This window comes from Quercus suber, unplaced genomic scaffold (genome assembly GCF_002906115.3).
Source record: "Quercus suber isolate HL8 unplaced genomic scaffold, Cork oak 2.0 scaffold_250, whole genome shotgun sequence".
NCBI lineage: Eukaryota > Viridiplantae > Streptophyta > Magnoliopsida > Fagales > Fagaceae > Quercus > Quercus suber.
This window is the reverse complement of record NW_027069706.1, coordinates 590,817-613,573: the sequence shown is the minus strand read 5'-3', so window position 1 is coordinate 613,573 and position 22,757 is coordinate 590,817. Positions and strand designations below refer to the sequence as shown.

The 22,757-nt window shown below is 35.8% G+C and overlaps 1 protein-coding gene across 1 annotated transcript; it reads left to right on the top strand.

Moving 5' to 3' along the window:
- Window positions 1–898: 898 nt before the first annotated feature.
- On the top strand, window positions 899–22,529 carry LOC112034335 (uncharacterized). Its single transcript, XM_024067147.2, is given in 24 exon segments — window positions 899–1,258; window positions 4,020–4,404; window positions 5,619–5,735; window positions 5,834–5,913; window positions 6,732–6,808; window positions 6,811–6,877; window positions 6,966–7,114; window positions 7,196–7,326; window positions 7,435–7,557; window positions 8,336–8,409; window positions 9,850–10,425; window positions 10,597–10,708; window positions 10,845–10,982; window positions 11,259–11,588; window positions 12,018–12,291; window positions 12,461–13,746; window positions 14,166–14,568; window positions 14,646–15,574; window positions 15,666–15,731; window positions 15,814–15,939; window positions 17,705–17,949; window positions 18,057–19,303; window positions 21,058–21,272; window positions 21,673–22,529. Coding segments are annotated over 23 exon segments (7,167 nt in total). The 5' UTR covers window positions 899–1,127; the 3' UTR covers window positions 21,159–21,272; window positions 21,673–22,529.
- The last annotated feature ends 228 nt before the right edge of the window (window positions 22,530–22,757 follow it).

Here is a 22,757-nt window from a genome sequence, read left to right as displayed (position 1 = left end):
TTAAGCATACAATTTAAAAGTTATTAATAACATCAAATACTTAAAACACATCGTCCGAAAATTCAAAATAATATCAAAGTACTCTATAAATATTAAGTCCATAATGTAGTACCATCCATTTAGAAATTAGTTATTTAAATCCAAAAAAGTGCATACACTTCAACCCAAATTTAAAATGATATAGTTCAACAAAGATATAACATACATTTATAAAATAAGTTCTTTACATTACAAAATAAGTTCATACACTTTAACCCAAATTCAAGATGACATAGTTCAATTAAAATATAACACCTACAAAACTTGCCAAATGCTAAATATAAAAATATAAAGTTGTTTATGTCTCTCTAATTTCCTTTTTAAGTTTAAAATATAGGTTGAATATAAAAGGTATTTAAAAAATTTAAAATAAAATAAATATTTATTTGTTATATGAGTTAAACGGATTGTGGTAAATGAGTTATTTCGGGTTGACATGAATAAATTAGCATGTCAAATGTGCCAATTGCAAGTCATGTAGGTTAACTTACTAATGACACATTTCTTATTGTGTTGCTTTCAGATCAACTTGTTTATGACTTAAACCTGCTAAGGCCCAATCTTAGTATATAAAAACCCGTATTGTGTTCGTGTCGTGTTTGTGAGTCGTGTTAAACATTGACATGAGCTAACCTTATATGGATAAAATGCCAAATTTCAATAAACAAGAATGCAACTTAAATTTCACTCAAACCAGGTAAGTTGTAATTATTATTATTTTTTTCTAAATTTTTTACAAATACACGTATAAACATATACTGAAATCTATTATGGAGTTTGTCCATGAACACAAGTTTGGACCTGGCTTGTATAATAATTAAAGATTAAAATTTGGACTTGAATTTAGCAAATTAGGTAAAAGAAAAGAAAAAGTGAAAAAAAGAAAAAGAAAAAGAAGAAAAGGACGGAAATGAAGCCCTATATGCTGCTCCTCCGGTCTCATGTAGTCATGAGTCATGAGTCATGACCCTCTGCTTCTGTAATCAAATATCAGATTAGAAAGACACAGAGTGTGTGTTTCTGTTTCAGTTTCAGTCTGTGCCTGCGTTGGGTTTGGGGAGACAAAGAAAGAAAATCGTAGAGAGAAAATGTCGAAGTTGGCGACGAGAAGAGAGCTATTGGAGCGTTGGAGAGGCATTGAGGAAGACGAAGACGACGATTGTGATCATGATCACGACCCCTCCCAAGTTCGCCGTCTTCACCAACTTAAGGAGCAATGGTTCATTACTTCTCTCTCTCTCTCTCTCGCTTCTTTTGGTTGATGATTCAATTCAATTGTGTGCCACTTCATGTATCAATTCTCTGAATGAACTTGGAATGTACCAATTCTAGACTTTTTAATTATTATTATCATTTTTTGTTTATTGGGTCGGAATAGAGTTAAAATTGTTAGTGTCAAATATGTGTTCATTGAACTTTACCTTTTTCATATTTTGAGCTCTGTTCTTGTGACCCGATTAACCAAAAAATAGAAGGAAAGAGTTTAACTCAAAATGGGTATTGCCTCCACTTATTCTTGTGGGATGAGCCACTCCCACATTGCCATTATTTTAACTCTGTTAACTGTTGGGATAACTGTTTGTTTGTTTAGTTAGATCAAGTTTCTTTTTTTTTTAATTGTTGTAAACCCATCTCTTGTAAGAATTATTGATTGTGTTTAGAGGGGACTTTAGGCCTTTCTTTCACTCTTGCTCCCTCTCCACCTTCTTTTTAATAAAACTTCACATGATTATCGAAAGAAAAAGGTTGAAGTTTCAATTTTTACACATGAGTAATGCTAGGACCACCGAAATTGGCACAAATTTGTGCCACAACTCACCACATGTGGGGACACACCTTCACCAATCACAACTCGCTATGTGGCAAGTTGTGGCACAAAGTTGTGCCAATTTTGGCGGCCCTATTACTCTTTACACATCACTTTATGCCTGTCTTGTGGCCTCTAATTGTTTCTCTGCTTCTTTGTTGAGTTTTATCGGTTTTTTATTCTAGTTTATTCTCTATCCTGGTGAATGGGAACTCCTAGTGTTAATTTTTTTTGAAACCTCTAGAGGATTGAGACAGGCCTCTAATTGTTTCACTATCACCCCTTCTTTTTGTAGTGGTGGTGAAGGCTTTAAGTAGAATGTTTTCGAAGGCAGTAGATGGACAGTATATTTAGGGGTTTACAGCGGGAGGTCAGGCAATGAAGCCCTAAATGATTTTGCATCTTTTGTTACCAGCTGATACTCCAAAACTTTTTTGAAGTGGTGTCTGGCCTAAAAATCAATTTAAGCAAATTTGAGATGGTTCCAATGGGAGAGGTCGCAACTATATCAGTTTTGGCTGAAATTCTGGATTGCAAAGTTTCTAGTTTGCCTACGGAATATTTGGCATCACCTTTGGGTCTACGTATAACTCTAAGGCTTGTTTGGATTGAGGGGGGAGGGAGGGGGAGTGAAGGGCAGTAGAGTAGAGTTTGCTAAAAATAGGTTAATTTTGGACCAACTCTACTCTATTGCCCTACCCTCTCCCTCAATCCAAATGGACCATAAAGGCTATTTGGGGGATTCAAGTAATAGCCTAGCAGTAATGGCATCCTTTGTGGTACCCAATGTCTAAGGTTCTAACCCCCCCTCCCCCATCCCTCATTATCTACCTATAAAAAAGAGAGTAAAAAGGCTATTTGGGATCCAATTATGGAAAAGATGGAGAGAAGGTTAGTAGGCTGGAAAAAGCTATAATTATCCAAAGGAGGCAGAGTTACCTTGATCAAGAGCACCCTATCTAGCTTAGCTACCTATTTCCTTTCTTTATTTCCTATTTTGGTAAGTGTTGCTCATTGCCTTGAGAAGTTACAATGGGATTTTCTGAGGGGGGGATTCAAGGATGTTGCTAAAATTCATTTAGTAAAGTGGAAGACAGTTTGTGAGGATACAAGTTTGTTTTTGGCTAGATTTTGTGGGGATACAATCTTGAAGGATGCTTTTATGATGTTGTACCATATAGCCCGAGATAATGAGGCTTTGTGGCAGATAATATGAATTGGAATGACGGGGTTCTTCATTGGGATATTTTGTTTACTAGATATATTAATGATTGGGAGGTAGGGATTTTGCTGTTCTTTTAGGGGTCTCCTTCACCCCCTTAAAACTAGTAAGGTTGAGGATGTCCTGATATGTTGGATCCCTACTAGGAGTGGTATATTTGAGGTTAAGTCCTAATTTAGGGCTCATACTATTTGTTTTTGCCTTATATTACATGGAAAAACATTTGGAAGGTTAAAGTTCCTTTTAAGGTTGCTTTTTTCACATGGACAACTGCTTGTGGACTGTCTACCATGGAGAATCTTCGAAAGTGGTGTATATGCCTCATTGATTGGTGTTGCATGCGTATGCATGGGGAGACCATAGGCCATTTGTTACTTCATTGCGATTGTGCATGATTTGTGGTCTACGGTGTTTTGTCCATTTTAAGGCAATGGGTGAAGTGAAGAAAATGGTGGAGTTGTTGGAGTGCTAGATGGGCCCCGGCTTTGGTAACCATCATTCTGTTGATATATGGGGGACCCATGCCTTGTGCTATGTGGACCATTTGGAGGGAGAGAATCTTTTGGACTTTTGATGCGATCAAGCATTCATCTATGGGACTAAAATTGTATCTTTTGCGATCCACGTGTTGCTCTTTTTCTACCTTAAGCAGAGTTTTGGGATTTGTAACTTTAGTTGAAGATTTGTTGTATCCTTAGTACACTGCCTATGTACCTGGGGGTATTTTTCATTTAATCTTCAATAAAGCTTTATTAAAAAGCTTGTACCTAGTGCTCAAAGCACCCACTTTTGCGGGGTCTAGGAGAGGTCAATAAAACATAATTACTTAAAAAAAAGTCAATCTCTCTTGCTTTATCATATTTCGCTATAGTTTATGTATGAAATCAATTTATTTCTGGTTGGTTGCCTTTTTAGCGCTTGGTAAAGTTGCTATTCTCTCTATTATGTCAGGTTTGCAGACGCGTTTAATTTCTTAATTTGTTTGCCGAAAGAAACTCATATCTGGTGTGGCACTGGGGATTTAATGGGTCCGCTTTTGGAGACATTCTACAATTACTTCAAAGATGAGCGTCCTAATTCTCCTCTCAAGCTTTTATGGAAGAGAATCTCTGAAGAAACGAGGCAGTGCATCCAGTGTGTCTCTCAGCAACACCAAGCCCTAGAGATGTACAATGAGCAGTATGAGTTGAGTTCAGTAGGTCCACTTCTTGATGTGTTACGGAGTCTTAATGAGGAAAGGGTGACTCAGCACTTGAGAGAGATCACTGCAAGAATAGCACGGGAAGAGTATGATCCAGCTCGTGATAATGCTGAAGTTATTAGTGTCATGTATGAGGTATGTATGTTGTTCTTTCTGATGTTTCCATTTGTTTACTTGTTTCCTGTAAAGTAGTTGACATCATATTGACTGTTTGTTTTGGCTTGAATATGGATACTAAATTGTGTTATTTTTTGTACTTTTTATGTTGTTGAAGTACTCGATCAGGTCCTCTTTGGAATCATACGTTGAAAATTTACCGTATATGCTATTCGTTAGTGGCTTAATAATGGGCAGGAAATTATCATTCTTCTTCTTTTTCTTTGTCTCATTTTTAAGCCTCTGAAACCAGATCTGATCTGCTGCTTGCAGCTAACAATGCCTGTAATGTTTGAATTAAATTTATAAAAACTCTAGGTTCATTCCTAAAATTGTATTCTACCTAGTTATGACCATTTATAATCCTTCCATATCAGACCATATAGTGCTAAAATCTAATATCTGCATCTCTCTTTGCCTTCTCCTAATTTTTGCCTTGAGTGAAAGTATTTTTTTTGTTGTTGAGGAATTCTTACCTTCTCATTTATTTCTTTGATTATTTGAGGTTTTTTAAGCTCCATTTTTGTTGTTCCTCTAAGTGCTCTCTCTCTTGCACACCTGCCCTGATGCTCTACCTCCTGTGATTGATTTAAAATTTGGTTCAGTATCAATCTTCCTTTGAGTTTCAGTTTTTAATTTAACCTAAATCTTGAAATCTTTAATGCAAGCCTCATCAATTGATCCTCCTAATGTATTATGAAGTACTTATCTACTCATTTCTTTCCCTGGTTGCCACACAAGATATTAGGTGATTATAGATGTCCAACTGTTTTTGTTGGCACTTTACCTGAATGATTGTATTTTTTTGAAGACTCTGCCATATGTTCAGCTAATATATTGATATATCTGTAATAGACTAATAGTGCTGGATCTCTTAGGCTTGTTACGTGGAAATCCAGCTTTAATTATGTTTGATTTTTGCCAATGAGCTCTAGCTCTTGGCACCGCTTTCCCTTGTATGAGCAAAGTGGAGGATGAGGATATGAGTTCATGACTCACTAGGTGCGTGTAACTCACCAGATAAAAAGTTATGTTAGGCTTTTCTGACCCAATGTATCATAAAACTACTTATGTGTATCTATATATTAGTTATCCCATTATATGTTTGAATTTTCAGAAATGTTTTTGATTTGTTTGCATACCTTTAATTCTGAGATGGAAGGAGACTGAATTTGTTGTCTATCTGATCACAGGTTCTGATGTTCCCTGTCCTGTTGGATGATCAGTCATTGTTTACTGAATTTGAAACGTTTATTGAAGCTATTGATAATAAGCATGAACTGGCTCTGGATGGACAGCAACAGTTTCCGGTATTTAGTGGGCTATGTGTTTGCATATTTCATCAAACGGCTTTCACTTATCTCTTAAAATTTATTTTGCCTTATTGAGTAAACTTGTTTCCTTTCAGGGTGTTTATGCATTATTTTTTTTCAAGAGAAGAGTTCGCTCTGTTGGTCATCGCCTTGCTGGATCTATGGGAAAACTGAGGTACTGTTTTTTTATTTCAAAATTTGGACCTTGAGGTTCTCTTGCCTTTTTCTCGTCATCCTTTTTATTTTTATTTATTTATTTATTTATTATTATTATTATTTTATAATTTTGCTGATAAAATTTGCTATTGTATTCTGTCTGGCGCTGGCCCCAATGGGGTTGGGGGTTGGTTTGGGTGGGATTTTGGCATTGCAAGTTTTGATTGTCTAATTTTTGGTTAGTTAATTAATTAATCTAATATATATATATGTGTGTGTGTGTGTGTGTGTGTGTGTATGTATCTAAATTTTAAGTTATAATCCCAAGGTGAGGGGGAAAGGGAGGGGCTGATTATTATTTTTAACAGCACTGATTTTAATGCTTACAACCAAAATAATTTATTAATTTTTAAAATTTTTATGCTGTAAATTTAATTTTTACTGCTGTTTCTGGTAATGAGGGGATCACAGCTTATGCTTATGTGTTTTTCATAAGAAATTGTGAGTTATTTGGTTTTCATTCAAAACACCCCTTCCAACTCAAACCCCCTTTTTGGGGGAAAAAAGGGAAAAAAAGAAAAAATAACTGAGATTAATAACCTACCTTGTGAGAGATCTGAAATTTAAGCCAAGTTTCATATCTTAGCAATTCTGGCTAAAAATGATGCACAAATTTAAGCCTAGTTCCGAAGGATGTACTTTGGAATTTCTGTCAGTAGTTAATCTTTCTGAAAACCCTGTCCCCCCGGGGGGGGGGGGGGTTATGAAATGTTTTCCATTGCTTTGTGGCCTCAAATCCTGGATCAAGTTTTTTCATGTTATTCTCTTTGTGTGTAGGAGAGTAACAGAATTGGAACCTTTGCAGCCTTTGCTAAAGAAATTTATAGGCTTTTTGGAGAACGAAGTTTTGCCATCAACTCCGGGACTTCAAGGTCAAGAGTGAAGCTGGACCGTGTATCCATATGGCTTGGAATCAAATCATTGTAGAATTGTTAGCTAAATTTCATCTTCAACAAATATTCTTTCCCCCCGTCCTCCCTGCTAATGTTAGTTTTGCATGTTGTTATGAAGGCTTGGGTTCTTAGAACCTCCAGCTTTTGAGGAAGGGATATTGGAGCGCTATCCCATTTTTCTTGACCTTGTGCTCAATCATATCAGCAGTGATTCAATTGAATTTTCTCATGCGGTTACCTGCTTGAGACTGCTCTTTGAAATGCTTGGTAAGCACCTCTTCTTTTTCTGATCACAAAGATTAATATTGTGTGTAATGTGTCCTTTGATGTTTTGGAATTCCTTTTAAGGTTGTAAGCTTTGGTTGAGGTCTACATTGTCTGCAAGTGTGATGCGCAACACTCTATTGGGTCAGTGTTTTCATACTCGAAACGAGAAAAGCCATAAAGACATTTTTGATCTTTTTCAGCCATTTCTGCAGGCACGTGGGTGGAACATTATGTTGCTTCATCTCAAGTCATTCATTATATTTTACATGTTAGATATGGTTTCCTGACATTACTGACGTGTATGCGTCCAATCTATCCAGTCTCTTGAAGCTTTGCAAGATGGGGAACATGAAAAGCAACGGAGGCATTTTCTATATTTTCTCCTCCATCAAGTGCCAGTCAGCGGTAACTTTAGTGTTCTAACAAGAAAAAAGGCTTGCCAGGTTCTTATATCTTCCTCTAGATTGTTGGGTTATGCATTTTGGATTGGTGTTATATGTGCAAGTGTAATAGTGAAACTATTGACCATCTATTCCTTCATTGTCCGGTTGCTTTGGAGTTGTAGGATATGGTTTTTGGTTTATTTGGAGTTTGTTGGGCTATGCCAATGTCCATTGTTGAGCTTCTTGCTTGCTGGCAAGGTCGATTTGGTTGCCATTGTAATGGAGATATATGGATTTTGTTCCTCATTGTTTGGTGTGGTGTATTTGGAAGGAAAGAAATAGTAGGTTTTTCGAAGACAATGAGCGTTCTATGCCTGATCTCAAGCTTCTATTTTTCAGAACCTTATTGGACTAGTTCTCAGTGTGGAGAAACCAACATTTTTCTTCAATTTTGGATTTACTTGATTTATGTAATTTTTGTATTTGATATGTACACCCCTGTATACTCCATGTGTATTGGGGTGTCTCTTTTTTTGATATCAGTAAATCTTTATTACTTATCAAAAAAATTTTTTTTTTTCTTCCTCTAGATTGTCAAATAATTACCATATGTGGCCATTATTAGTATTATGTCGTTGTTTTTGTTTTTTTTTTTTTTTTGTTTTTTTTTTTTTTTGTGGATAAGTAGTATCAATATTGTTGTTGTATAATATATTGATTATACTTTTTTTTTTTTTTTCAACTGTTGAAGAAGGTGTAATCAATATCAATATCAATCGATGGTTTGTGTTGTTTCGGCTCACCTATGTTGCTATTTAATGCAAGATTCTATTTTCAGATAGCACTTCTAATTATACACAGAGGTTATAAGATGAACCCGCCATGCCCACCCTTTGAATGTGCACATATGTGGTATGTAATCCTATTTGTTTTGTACTTGATATGATTTTAATTTGTGGTGTTTCTAAGGTCATTGGTTGAGTGAATCATATTCTAGTATCTTTTTTTTCTCTCACTCTTGGGAGTATTTAGAACTTTGAAACGTTAGTTCTTAATTCTTTTTTGTTTGTTTCTTTGGTTGGGTTTTTTTAATATATATTTTTAAATTTAAAATTTAAAACTAATTAATTATTTTTATTTTTTATTTTATAAATTTGTTTTATCTTGTATACCTTCAATGTACAGTACTAGGGTGTGGCTGCCTTTATTTTTTCTTCAATAAATTGTAATTACTCATCAGAAGAATGTTTATTGTTGGAATGTGAACTTTTTTTCCAAAGACTTGCTTGGGCAATTTTAGCATTAAATAATGAATAACAGATTTGGAGAGAAAAGAAATGGAATAGAGTTTGTGCATTCCTTTTTTTGCATCAAGGGGAAATGTTGGTGGCTAAGACTAGGAGAGTAGAAATGAAAGACTTTCATATAAAAAAGAATATCTCTACAGAGGTGGAGAGTTTTTGGAAGAAAATAAAGCTTGCATTGAGTAAAGTAGTTATCATTTCACTGTTTTTCCTGAATGTTGCATTCATTTAAGCACAAAAATGATCGATAGACATGGTAACTGCTAATAACTAGTATATATTGACTTGATGGCCAGCTTGTCAAAAATGGGCCAAATCTGGTTTAACCAACAGGTTTCCTATTTAATCAGCTTAAAACTGAGATGGTCCAATAGGAAGCATATAAGCATCATGTGTGAACAGGCTTATTAAAATCTCAAATTAGCGGTCATGACAACTTTTTACCCATCAATTGGAATGCTAAGCTCCTATTGGCATGCTAACATGTTTCTTTGTCTATTATGTTCATTTCTTTGTCTTAATTTTTTTTAGCATATTCTGGTCTTACCAACATTACAAACAATGAAAATGAGGCAACTTAATTATAGAAAACCACTTATTTTTTGATAATTTGATAGTTACAATGGGGGTGGGGGGATTTGAACTCTCTATGTCTCCATTGGAAACATTAGGAGGTGCTAGTTGAGTTATAAGGTTCTTGGCTTATAGAATACAATTCCTTAAGAACTCAAATGTGAATAAATATCTTAAAATTTCTCTTAACTTTAAAGTGTTACTGAGATAACTAATTTTGTTAAATAAAATTATTATATAAAAGGTCAGCTTCCCAACCCGTTCATTGCAATCCCTTCTCCACAATGATGTTTGGTATTGTCCTGAAACTCGTGTATTATATTGGAGGTTGAAGGTTTTGATAATAACTGCTAATGATTTCTAAAATAATATGTTAGTTTGTTGATATTTATATATATAACTTTGTTGGAATTGGACGAGGTTGTGGATAGAGATGAAGTTGTATGATTCATTTCTCTGCAATTTTATTGGACAGGGGCCCTTCTCTTGTGTCATCCCTGAAGGATTCTTCACTCCACAGTTCTCTAAGGCAACCTGCTTTTGATCTTATACAAACCATTATAGTGTCTGATGCTTCTGCCCTTATAACCTCAGTGTTGAATAGCTGCACACCTTGGAGTATTGATAGAAGCATGTATAATGATTTGAATGATGCCGAACCATTTGTTCCAGATGTTGAAGAGGAGGACAATAGTTCTTGGAGTGAATTTGGTGCACAGAGTAAAATTAGTTCTCGGGAATTTAGGGAGTGGATGTGCATACCCATGTTATGGATTGATGTTCTAGTTGAAATTGATCCTTCAGTCTTTCCAATATCATTTTCCAAGGCTGTTTTCTGGGCCCGATCTCGTTTTCCAATGGTTGAACCCGAAAGTAGTGAAGAAATGGCACTTCCAGTGAGAACTTGGCTTTCATCCTCTGCTACAGTGATCTCCAATTCATTTGGTTGGAAAATTCCAACTGGTTCTGATGATGGTGGAGAGGGAAAGGAGTCAAAAAACTCTGTAAAAGTATCTTCAATGTGTCTTCCTTTAGTAAGAACATTCAATAGGTTGTTAGCATTTCATTACTCTTTTTCTATATATTTTTTATGTTGTAGAGTCCCCTCGATATAAGTTGGTGTATCAAAGAACTGTGTATTTTAAGTTTATTGCTTATGAAGCAATGTATATCTTGGTAAGGAGCTAGTCCCTTGAGTAATTTCATGAGAGGTGTATTACAGGTTAACTGCACACTTTGTTGTTCTAGTGGGGCAAGGAGAACTACGGAAGCAGTGGACTTGGGAACCAAGGATGGGTGAAAGCTTGATCCTTTCACTCATTGATCCTAATGATGTATGTCAATTAATCCCTAATATCTCACCCATCATTTACATCCATGGTTAAAGAGATAAATTTTGCTCCTTTGCAACTCCTGTAGTTGGCATTTGGTTAAGAGTTGTATACATGTATATATTTTGGTTTGATGCAGAATGTGAGGCAGCTTGGGAAGTGTATCTTGGAACAAGTTTCCAATACACGGGGTCTTTCTTGCGGCTTGAAGTTTCTTTGTTCTAATGGTTATTCTTTGTCTGCCATATTTTTGGGCTTGAGACATTCTTGTAAACTGGTAAAGAATTCTTTTCAGCAAGCGCTTGAAAATTATGTTATGGTGGTCTGAGTTAGATCTCTTTCTCTCTCTCTCTCTCTCTCTCTCTCTCTCTCTCACACACACACACACACACACACACACACGTGTTAAACTAAGTACACACCCATGTATAGATAAGTGATGATATTTTCTTTACAGTTATAGGAATGCCCTTTTTAGGGTGATGAGTCTTGACTTTTCAAAATAATCATCCTTATCATGTTGTTCCTAACATTGCTGTTTGCACTATTCTAGGTTCTACTGGATTGTGTTTTAGTAAAGTTTCAGAGTTTACAACATTTTTTCTTCGTTCTATGCAAATTGCTCAAAGAGGGGGATTTATCGGCCCTAGATATGCCAGAAAATTCATCTGATCGTTCAAATATCGCAAGGTTCTCTTCCCAAGGTGGATTTTTGTGGCAGCCTGTCTTTGATTCATTGCCTGTGAATGTCAATGAGCATTCTTCAGATGTTGACTCAAAATCACGGGAAAAGTTCATTTACTTACTATCAGAAACTGCATGGCCTCCTATTAAGAGGTGCTTGTTAGAAGGGAAAGCATTTATTGATCACAGTTTTTGTCAGGTATTCTGCAATCTTTCTACTTGTAAATGGTTGTCTTAGAAAGTTCTGTTTCTAATACTTGCAAACTCTGGTTTATTTATTTTTTAAAGCATATGCATTGTGCCAGTGTTGGCATTAGTGGCATTTTATTTATAGCCATCTGTTTCTTCTGTGTGCGTGCATGCACTTGTATGTGTGTAGGCTTACTTTTATGCGGTGATCAGTTCTTTTCTGTGGTTTAATGTACAATGGATATTACTTTGTTCATAAAGAGCTTATTGCTGTCCTTCTATTTTCACCTAAAAATTTCTTCAAATGCTGTTTCATTTTCTGGTTGGAAGTTAATAAATTAATAAAAATGGACATCAACTCTGCGCTATTAGTCGGTCTGATGCATGAGAGCTTGCTTTCATTGGGAAGGCAGTCTTACTTTGTGGTCTGTGTTTTCAGATGACTTGTGTCCGCTTACTGGAGATCCTCCCTGTTATTTTTGAAATAATTTGCCCATCATTTGGTAAAAAGCTTGGGGATTCCAGAATGTTGGTGGAAAGTTTATATGACTTCTCATGGCTAAATTACCTGATGGATTGGGGGAACTCATCACTTAAAGTCATAATCGTGTATTGGAAACGGACAGTTACTACTTTGCTGACTTTCCTCAGAGGTTCACGTAGTGACACTGCTACAATGACAATCAAGGCCATTGAAAATCTAATATCACGTGGTGAGCTTTTAGTATATATATCAACATTTGCACACAGGCATAATATATGATGTAGTTTTTTATTATTATTTGTTGAGCATCAAAAGTCATCATTAACGTATCATGATATTTTTATTTTTATTTTTGATCGATAATTATTCATGATATTTTTATGCCTTCTTGATTTTAGATAACTTTGCTACGGATGAATTGACAGAACAAGTTTCGCGCCTTTCTGTTTCATTATCTAAGGAGGCATCTTGTAACATTGAAAACACCGCCTTTAGGTCAACATCTTTATTTCCTGAAACCTTGTCTTTTGAGAAAAAGAGTTTAGTATCAGATGTGGAGCCTCTTTCTGTGGATGATAGTGATGTGGAGATCTTGGACTCACTAACGGGATCTTACAAAAAGGATAAAGAAAATTTGGTTGTTCTTTCTGACAGTGAAACAGAGGAATCAATATCACCCAATGAGGCCATTCTATCTGATACGGAGACAGGTCACTGCATTTTGGATGGCAAGCCTCTGGTTCCTGGGAGCGCACCACATTCTGACCCTAAAAAGGAGAAGGTTGCTGGGACTGGCGCTTCTATGGATTTGTTGGAATCTTTTCAGCAAAAAGATGCTACTGATCGTTTGGTTGCTTCTAAGAGTAAGGACATTGACGAATTAAAAGGCAAACCAGCACCTGCTTCTCTTCTAAAATCAAAAGGGGTAGACAATAAGAAGAAAACAGAATACCCCAAACACAATGAAAATAATTCTGTTTTGTCCCAGAATAGAATTAATTTGAAGAACACAGATGAAGCTGTCAGTTCCAATAAAATGGTTCTAAATTGCAACAGAATTATTTCTAAGACAAGTGATACTGTTTTGAAAGAGATTGTACGTGATAGTGAAGACGATCCATTTGAGTTGGCACTAAAATCTGCAAGAATTCAGCAGTCAGTTTTGTCAAAGTCCACATCTCTTCCTAAACGGCAAGTTATTCAACTTAAGTCACCATTTGAAAGTAGATTTGGCCGTTTACATAGACTGGAGGCTGGAGTGAAAAGGTTCAAGCCACCGAGACTTGATGACTGGTATAGACCCATTTTGGAACTTGATTACTTTGCAACTGTTGGATTAGCATCAGCAAGTGAAGATGGGACTCGAACTGTTAGCAAATTAAAGGAGGTTCCTGTGTGTTTTCAATCACCTGAACAGTATATGGAGATTTTTCGGCCATTGGTTTTGGAGGAGTTTAAAGCACAATTAAATAGTTCCTTTCTGGAAATGTCTTCATGGGAAGAGATGTATGTTGGCAGTCTATCAGTGATGTCAGTTGAGAGAGTTGATGATTTTCATCTTGTGCGATTTATTTATGATGACAATGATTCTGCAGCTTCTAGAACCTTTTCAGAAAATGACCTTGTTTTGTTAACGAAGGAGCCTTTGCAAAAATCTTCCCATGATATTCATATGATTGGAAAGGTATGCCATCACATTTTCTCATAACATCGTTGGGGAGAGCTGGGCGAGAGTTTCATACAATAATGCAGGGGATAAACCAGGATTAACCAATTTATTTGTTAATCATTTAAATTTTAAGCAACCACAATAACTCTATTCCCTAATTGGTTACTGAGTGCAACCCACTTAACATTGACAATTTAATTGTTTCTAGAAATTACAGTTTATGATCCAAAAGCTATCTGACTGGACATACTTCTAAAGCAGCTTTTAAGTTAGAAGTTAGATCTAAGTTTCATATTCAAGACGCATATTATGAAATTAACTATTACACATGAATGGCCCATGTTTGAATGTTTATGCTATGATATTTTGTATATATACTTTTTTTGTTTCCATCTGTTACATCATTTTGCTAAAGCACCTGTATATTGTTTCAGGTGGAAAGGCGTGAAAGAGACAATAAGAGAAGGTTAACCATATTAGTTATCAGGTTCTATCTTCAAAATGGTTCTTCACGTTCAAATAAAGCTAGAAAGAACCTCATTGATCGTAGTAAATGGCATGCATGTCGCGTAATGAGCATTACACCTCAACTTAGAGAGTTTCAGGCACTATCATCAATTAATGGCATTCCTATATTTCCAGTGATTTTAAATCCTGTCAATGATTCTCTTGGTAATCATGTATCTAAGGAAGTGAATCTGGGTAAGCTGGCCCAACCCTTGCAGCAAATACTGAAATCATCCTTCAATGACAGTCAACTTCAAGCTATCAGTGTTGCTGTTGGATCACCTAAGTTGAAGAAAGATTTCGAATTATCTCTTATTCAGGGTCCTCCAGGTATCTGATTTACCTTGGTTTGTTGCAGATTTCATAAATTTCTGTCTTTGTGATTTATGTATTGTCTTTGTTTATAGGTACTGGCAAGACGCGTACTATTTTGGCCATTGTCAGTGGTTTGCTTGCTTCACCTTTACAGAGGACAGGTAATGCAAAAAATTCTCTTGGTGATAGTTTGAAAACACATAGTAAGCCATTCTGGTCAAGACCAAAGATTAGTGAGACTGCTGCAATAGCAAGGGCATGGCAAGATGCAGCCTTGGCCAGACAACTGCATGAGGATGTTCAAAGGAATTCTAACTCCATGGAAAGTTCTGCAAGAGGAAGGGTACTTATCTGTGCTCAGTCAAATGCCGCGGTTGATGAGCTGGTGTCGAGAATTTCTAGTCAAGGCCTTTATGGCAGTGATGGAAAGATGTACAAGCCATATCTTGTAAGGGTAGGGAATGTGAAAACAGTCCATCCAAATTCACTACCATTCTTTATTGATACACTTGTTGACCAACGTTTGGTGGAAGAGAGGATGAATGTTTGCAATGAAAAGAATGATTTAAGTGTGGAATCTTCGATGGCACTACGTTCTAATCTTGAGAAATTAGTGGATCGTATCAGGTTCTATGAAGCTAAGCGTGCTAACTTAAGGGATGGAAATGTTGATCTTAAGAATTCTTTGGAAGATGGTACTCATAAGGGGGATGATGGGAAAGAAATGTCTGATGCAGAAATAGAGTCACAGCTAAGAAAACTTTATGAACAAAAGAAGCAAATTTATAAAGATCTTAGCAATGTTCAGTCACAGGAGAAGAAAGCTAATGAAGAAACCAGAGCTCTTAGATATAAGCTTCGGAAGTCTATATTACGGGAAGCTGAAATTGTGGTCACTACATTAAGTGGTTGTGGTGGAGATCTCTATGGAGTGTGTTCTGAATCTATGTCAAATATTAAATTTGGCAGTCCATCTGAGCGTACACTTTTTGATGCCGTTGTGATTGATGAAGCTGCACAAGTAAAATGTCTTTGCTCTGCTGAATTTATTTTCTTTTTATTACTTGTACTGCTCTCTTTTCTGTCTTAAGCATTGCTTCTTACCACTGCAGGCTTTAGAACCTGCTACTCTGATTCCTCTTCAGCTTTTAAAGTCAAGTGGGACCAAATGTATTATGGTGAGGACAATCAACTTACTTAGTTTATAAACCTTTATGTCATGACAAGAATGGTCCTGAAATTTACAATCTATCGTTTAAGGTTGGCGACCCAAAGCAACTTCCTGCAACAGTTCTTTCTAGTGTTGCAAGTAAATTCCTGTATGAATGCAGCATGTTTGAGCGATTACAAAGGGCTGGTCATCCTGTCATTATGCTGACCGAACAGGTGAAGTAGATTGCAAAATGTTACCTTCATCCGTATTTTATACATGATCGAATGAGTATAAGCCATATTTAGGAGTGTTACTGTAATTGGACCTTGGCATAAAAAAGTGCTTTAGTAATGAAAGTTGGCTTTGGCAACAATCTATACCGGGGGATATGTTTTGATATCTTTGAAGTTTATATCAAATACTATTGATTTATCAAAAAGAGTTTTCCCTCCTTTGGTCATATAATGATTCCAAGGGTACTTAATTTTTATTTTATTTTTGTTAGGTATTCCAAGGGTACTACTTATTGTATACTGATATATAATTTGTCCTTTATTTTATAAAAAAAGGAATAATAGAATGCCATGTTCTTATATATCTGAATCCCTTGGAACTTAAGTCTGTTTTTTTTTTTTTTTTTTTTTTTTTTTTTTTTTTTTTTTTTTTTTTTTTTTTTTTTTTTTTTTTTTTTTTTTTTTTTTTTTTTTTTTTTTTTTTTTTTTTTTTTGTTGTTGTAGTTGTTTATCTTGAGAGCTGATTGGAGTTACATTTTGGCTCTAATGCTTTGTTCAACTACATGATCATTTGGACATAAATATAGCGAGTGTCAATTATGCATAGAGTTTGTTGGTTGAATATGTATGTTTCTTTATTTTCATTGCTGTTAGTTTTCATTATCATTCTTGATCTAAATCACTTTTAGTTTTTCATTATTAGTCTTGACTCTTGACTTGAATAACTACTAAGGCACTTGTTGCTGTGTGCTTGTATGAGATCCTTTAAATTTGTATACGTAGTTATCCAAAATTAAAAATGTTGTTATAATACGTAGTTATTATCAGATTAAATGATCAAAACCAGCATTTCCTAATATTTTAAGCTTTTGGGGGTGGGACAATTGGTAATTTATCATGGTATCAGAGCCGGAGGTCTTAGGTTTGAATAAGGCCAACACAATTGACCAAATATCTCAAGCCATTGAACAATGCAGCAGAAGGTGGTAAGCTGACTCCCCACCATTCAAATAATGGCTAAATGAAAATTCATCATTTCCTAATGGCTCAAGTTTTAAGACAAGTGATAATATATCATGATATTAAAATATGTGATCTTGAGCTTGAAACCTATCTCCACTCTACCTCCCATTTAAAAAAGTTAAAAATACCATGTATTGGGCCCACTTATTAAGAGGGACTTTGGGCCCACACATGAGAGAAAGTGTATGAATAATGGTTCAATGATTAAATTCACCCGTTTCTAACAAATTAAGTTTTTGGGAGAAGTGGTAGCTTATCACCCACTAGTCTTGCAACTTTGACTTGCAGCCAACTATGTTATGGCTTTTGTTTACTAAGCCATATATTTCTTGACGGTGTATTCATGATGTTTCTCTTTTCCTATTTCCTGATCCTAAATTTCCCATGAAAAATCTTTAATCAATATTTGTGTCCTTTTGAGACTAGCCAATTTAAGTCTGTCAGACAAAATGGCTGCGTCAATTGATTGTTATCTCATTAAGTTGTTGTTGCTTAATTCTTACCTTTCATATATTTTACTATAAGATTGCCCGTATCATTGCTATCTGATACATGTTATCTAGGTTTTTATTATTATTTTATTTTATTTTTTTCAAATGCTTTTAATCTCATATTATTTACTAATTTTAAGGCCCTTTTTGGGGTGAGGTGGGAAGTCATTTTTATTTTTATACATTTTTATCCTTTTGGGAAATTTAAAAACTTTTACCGACAGTTTTTCCTTTTTTTTTTTTTTTTGCAGTATAGGATGCACCCAGAAATATGTAGGTTTCCTTCTCTGCATTTTTATGACAGAAAGTTGCTAAATGGTGATAAAATGTCTAGCAAGTCAGCTCCATTTCATGAAATTGAGGGCCTTGGACCATATGTATTCTATGACATTGTTGATGGACAAGAGCATCGCGGTAAGAATTCTGGTGCATTGTCCCTTTACAATGAGCATGAGGCTGATGCTGCAGTTGAAGTACTTAGGTTTTTCAAGAAAAGGTACAGCAACTGTTTTAAATACATTGTTTTTCAAGAAGAGGTTCACAAACTTCATTACAAGCCTTTTTTTTGTTGCTACTAATCTTCTACTTTGATATATTGCTTAGGTACCCATCTGAATTTGTAGGTGGAAGAATTGGTATCATAACTCCATACAAGTCTCAACTATCACTTTTACGATCTCGTTTTTCAAGTTCATTTGGATCTTCTGTTATAGATGACATGGAATTTAATACTGTCGATGGTTTTCAAGGTCGGGAGGTTGATATACTCATACTTTCCACTGTTAGAGCAGGGGATCCTAGCACTTCTGCACTTGGAATCAACTCAAGCAGTATTGGGTTTGTTGCTGATGTACGAAGGATGAATGTTGCTTTGACAAGAGCCAAACTCTCGCTCTGGATCTTGGGTAATGCCAGAACTTTGCAGACAAACCATAACTGGGCTGCTCTTATAAAGAATGCTAAAGAGAGAAATTTGGTTATTTCAGTTAAAACACCTTACAAGTCCATGTTTAAAACAGACTTTTGTAAAAATGCTGCTCCAAGAATTTCGGACAAGCATTCAAGACAGCATAAGCATGTTGAAAAGGCTAAAGATGTTAGCCAGCATGCAAAACAAAATGAGAGCATTGCAAAGCAAACCATTGAAAGGAAAATGAAATATGTAGGCTGTGCTGATCACAGTCAAAAAAGGGGTATAGGAGATGAAAAAGATTTTCTAGCAATTAGAGAAAATATCCCAAGTACTGGAAGAAGTGCCAGAGATGAATGCAAATTCCCTGTGAAGACTGATTCTTCTTCTTCAGTTACAAATGGTAGCAACAGAACCTCTGAGGATGTCAAGTGTGCAATCTCAGGGAAACAAGTTACAGATGGTGAAAGAAAGGGCAAAGAGAGTAGTGAAAACAAAGTCAGTTTGGGGAATACACATATAAGCAAAAGAAAAGATAAATTTGAAAATTATAGGAGTAATTTGGATCACTCTGTACGCGAATCGGGTGATAGCCAGAACCTTTTGAAATCACAAGTGTCAAAAAGACTGAAGAAATCTTCTGATGGTGATAGAAGCCAGAAAAATCAGGAAGTTGCAATTCCCTTACCTGAAAGCAACCTTAAGGAGAGGGATGCTAATGATGGAGATAAAGTGCCCAGCCAAACTGGCACTGCTGAGGATTTGATTGCAAAAAGGAAAAAACAACGTGATGCTGTTGATGCTATTCTTTACTCTTCTCTGATATCTTCAAAGAAGTCTGAAACATCAATGAAACCTTTGCCTGCCAAAAGACCTTTCTCATCATCATCAAATGTAAGTGGTGGCATAAAGCCATCCAAAACAAGAAAAGGTATGGAAGGTATTCCCCTGAATTGCTCTATTTTAGGTATTATACATTTATGCATCTATTCTAATATAGGAAAATAGAATTTCAGTGAATTCATAAGTTCACTCTTGGTATATGTTTCACTAGCAATAGCTTTGGTTTCTGCATAATGTAGGGTTGTTTTCATTTTCCAATTTTTTATTATGAAATTATTGCGCACACCCAACACACCCATTGCACATAAGCCTCGGCCAACTCCATGCAAATTTGCACTGCACAACACTGCATATGCTGTCTACAACACACATTAGCCTGCAACCTGGCAGTGTCAGGCCATAACCATGGGTCCGCTACAAGCATAAGACCACCATCAAGCCACCAATTCAACTTTTCCATATAGGCATCCACTTCAAAGGGGCAACATAGCCTGCTGTTGCCCACCTATCAAAACCACCTAGCTGAGGCTGTGATATGCTCTCCTGCATGCTCATGGTTTTGTGTGGCTGACATGAGTAGAAGGTGTTGCGTGTGTCACATTACTCTTTATTTAACTTTCAGAAGTTATGAAATTTTGTTTGAGGTTTGTGTTACAACCTTCCCTAGGTGTGATGCCTAGAAGAGATTTTTGTTTTCATTTTTGAAATTCCAGCAACTTGAAACCTAGCAACCACACATTGATTCTCACATTTAAAACCCTAAAATCTAAAACTTGTCCAATTTTTATTAGGAATAACAACTGGTAATCCATTTGTATGGATGTAATGCCTTCTATTCAAGAGGAGAAAAATAAGTTCTAAACTTTTAGAAGCTATGGAGCTTTGTTTGAGCTTTATGTGATAAAGCCTTCCTGAGGTGTGATACTTGAAAGGTTTCTTCTTCTTCTTTTTCTTATTGTTTTTTTTGGTCCTTAAATTCCTAGCAACATGAAAACTAGCAAACCACACAATGGTTTGTCGCATTTAAAACCCTAAAATCCAAATGCAGTAGGTCGAGGGTTCGAATTTGGGAATCAACTTCAAAAAAAGAGTAATACTGTCTAACAATAACTTCTCTCAAACCCTGTAAAAATGGAAGTTTTGTGTATTGGGTACAACCTTTTTTAAAATTGTGTAAAATCCAAAAATTCAGGAACCCAAAGCCTTCCATCAATCAAATAGCCCCAAATAACCCACAAATCCAAAGTATTGTTCACGGGATACTTAATTCCATTCACAGCCCAGGACCAACCCAAAACTCAGATTTTCCCCTTCGTTTCATTCCCAAATTCTACTATTCCTTTTATTTATTTATTTGGTTAAGAAATCCTATATTGCATATTTTTTTCCTAACTTTTTTCTAAGCAAACAATAACCCTAATTCTTCAAATCCTATATTTCCAGGAATTCTAAATCTGATTTGGTTTTGTTTTCTTTGTCCAACGTCACAACATAAATTTAAATCGAAATTGATTTCTCGCTACCTGCATCATTTGTTTCTCCTCTCAACAAAACCTGATAGGCGACCTCCTACAGCTGCCCTATCTATCATATTACTTTGTAACTCCATGATAAATATAAAAAGAAGTGGTGATAATAGGTCTCCTTGCATTAAGCCCCTAGTGCTGTTAAAGAATCTTGTGGAACTACCTTAATAAGGACACAGAATCTAACCAAAATGAAGCATGAGCCTATCAATGCCCTCCATTTACCCTTTTGATTCCTTAATTTTTGATGTCTTAAATTGCTGGACTTGGCCAGTTAAAATTTTATTCTGACCTCTCTAACAAGACCTTTTTTCCCTTCTGTCAGTTCCATCAGCATCTTCAACTAGTGCATCACGAGATCAGATCCGTCAACATCGCAGTAAGAGGGACAAATCTTTGGGCTCCCACGACGGGGGTGAAGCCTGATTCTGCTTGAAGTCATTTAAAGATCTGGTTCAAAAAGTGAAGCTTTGCTATCATTGCTGACTTTCCAGGAACTGGAAAGGAGAGTTTAGGCTGGCTTGGTGCACCAACAGTAAGGTAATTGGTGGAACCCTCTGGCATTATCCACATATCACATATATCAGGGCCACCAACTGTTACAGATGAATTTCTCATCAGGTTTCTGATACATAAAATTGAAAACAGTTTATTGACAGCTGCTACTGTAAAAGTTATCTGTTTTTAGTAGATGTAAATATGTAACTGTTAAAAAAAAAAGTTGATGCAAGGATATAATTATTGGTTCATAGTGCAAAAGCTTATTTTCTTTCATTGTGTCATGCATAATGCAGTAGCATCATATTTATTCTGAAAAATTAGTTTCAGATGGTCTTGAAAGTAGGATTGATTTGTCTGAAAAAGTGTACTTGGTACCATACACACACACACACACACACACGCTGAATGGAATTGTTGATTAAACTGTGGTTCACTACAGGGATAAAGCTGCATGCTTCTGCTAGTGATGGCTGGGCAGCAGGTTACTTTTCGACATTTTGTATGCGAAGATTCTGAAGAAACATTTTTGGAACTCTTGGCCCTCAAGTTGCAATTGGGTCCTGAAGTGCCTTGCATTATCCAGATAATTGACCTCTAAACCTGCTGCCAATTTCGGGAATCCTTTTTGACCATTTCCTGGAAGTCCATATAAAATTCCTCGACATAGTCTGTCAATGGGTGGAGCCCATAATCGTTACCATATTGTCTATTGCGGATGCCTGCTTTCACTGTAGTGTATTATCGTCATTCAGATTCAAGCTTGAAGTGAAGCTAGTCACATAATGGATTCTATGATCTCCATTACTGTTAGCATCATCGCTCCTGAGCCTTTTGTTAGCCATTAAACTGTGCAAAGACAACACAAAGTTTGTATTGTCAATAGAGAGTAGAGGAAGAAAATTGCCGGTTAATTCCAATGCTTAGAAGCGTTGTGCTTGTTACAGGACCTAGGATATGCTCAAGCCTATAGCAGGAAGAACTAAAAGGTTCACTGGAAATATATTGAATGACATACGAGTGCAAAGAAAATTCATTTTATTAGTAAAAACTTACGGTAATTGTTATGAGAGGTAGCTATTTTCCTCTCTCTCTCTCTCTCTCATGCTTTCACAGGAAAAAAAAAAAAAAAAATAGAGAAGATGTGTATGATGTGTATGAAATACAAGTAAATATTTTTATTTTATTTTTGAAGAATTTTATGTATTTGACTATCAGGACTTGATGTCATGTTATTATTGTTCACCAAAAGATTATCACACGTAATAAAGTTTTATCATAGGACATGATTATGATACACGTGCTTATGATGTTTCTAAGAAACATGAAGAAACCTGTTTATGATAACTAAGAGAGGAAAAAGAAAATATAATGTGTTTCATTTCATCTGGCTTATGTTCTACTGTGTTACTTTTTTTTGTTGATAAGAACTATGTTAGTTAAGAGCGGCACTGCTGCTGTGTTATTTCTTTTCAAGTTTTAAATTTCGTAGTTTGGCAGTGATAGTGTTTTGTGTATCAATGATTC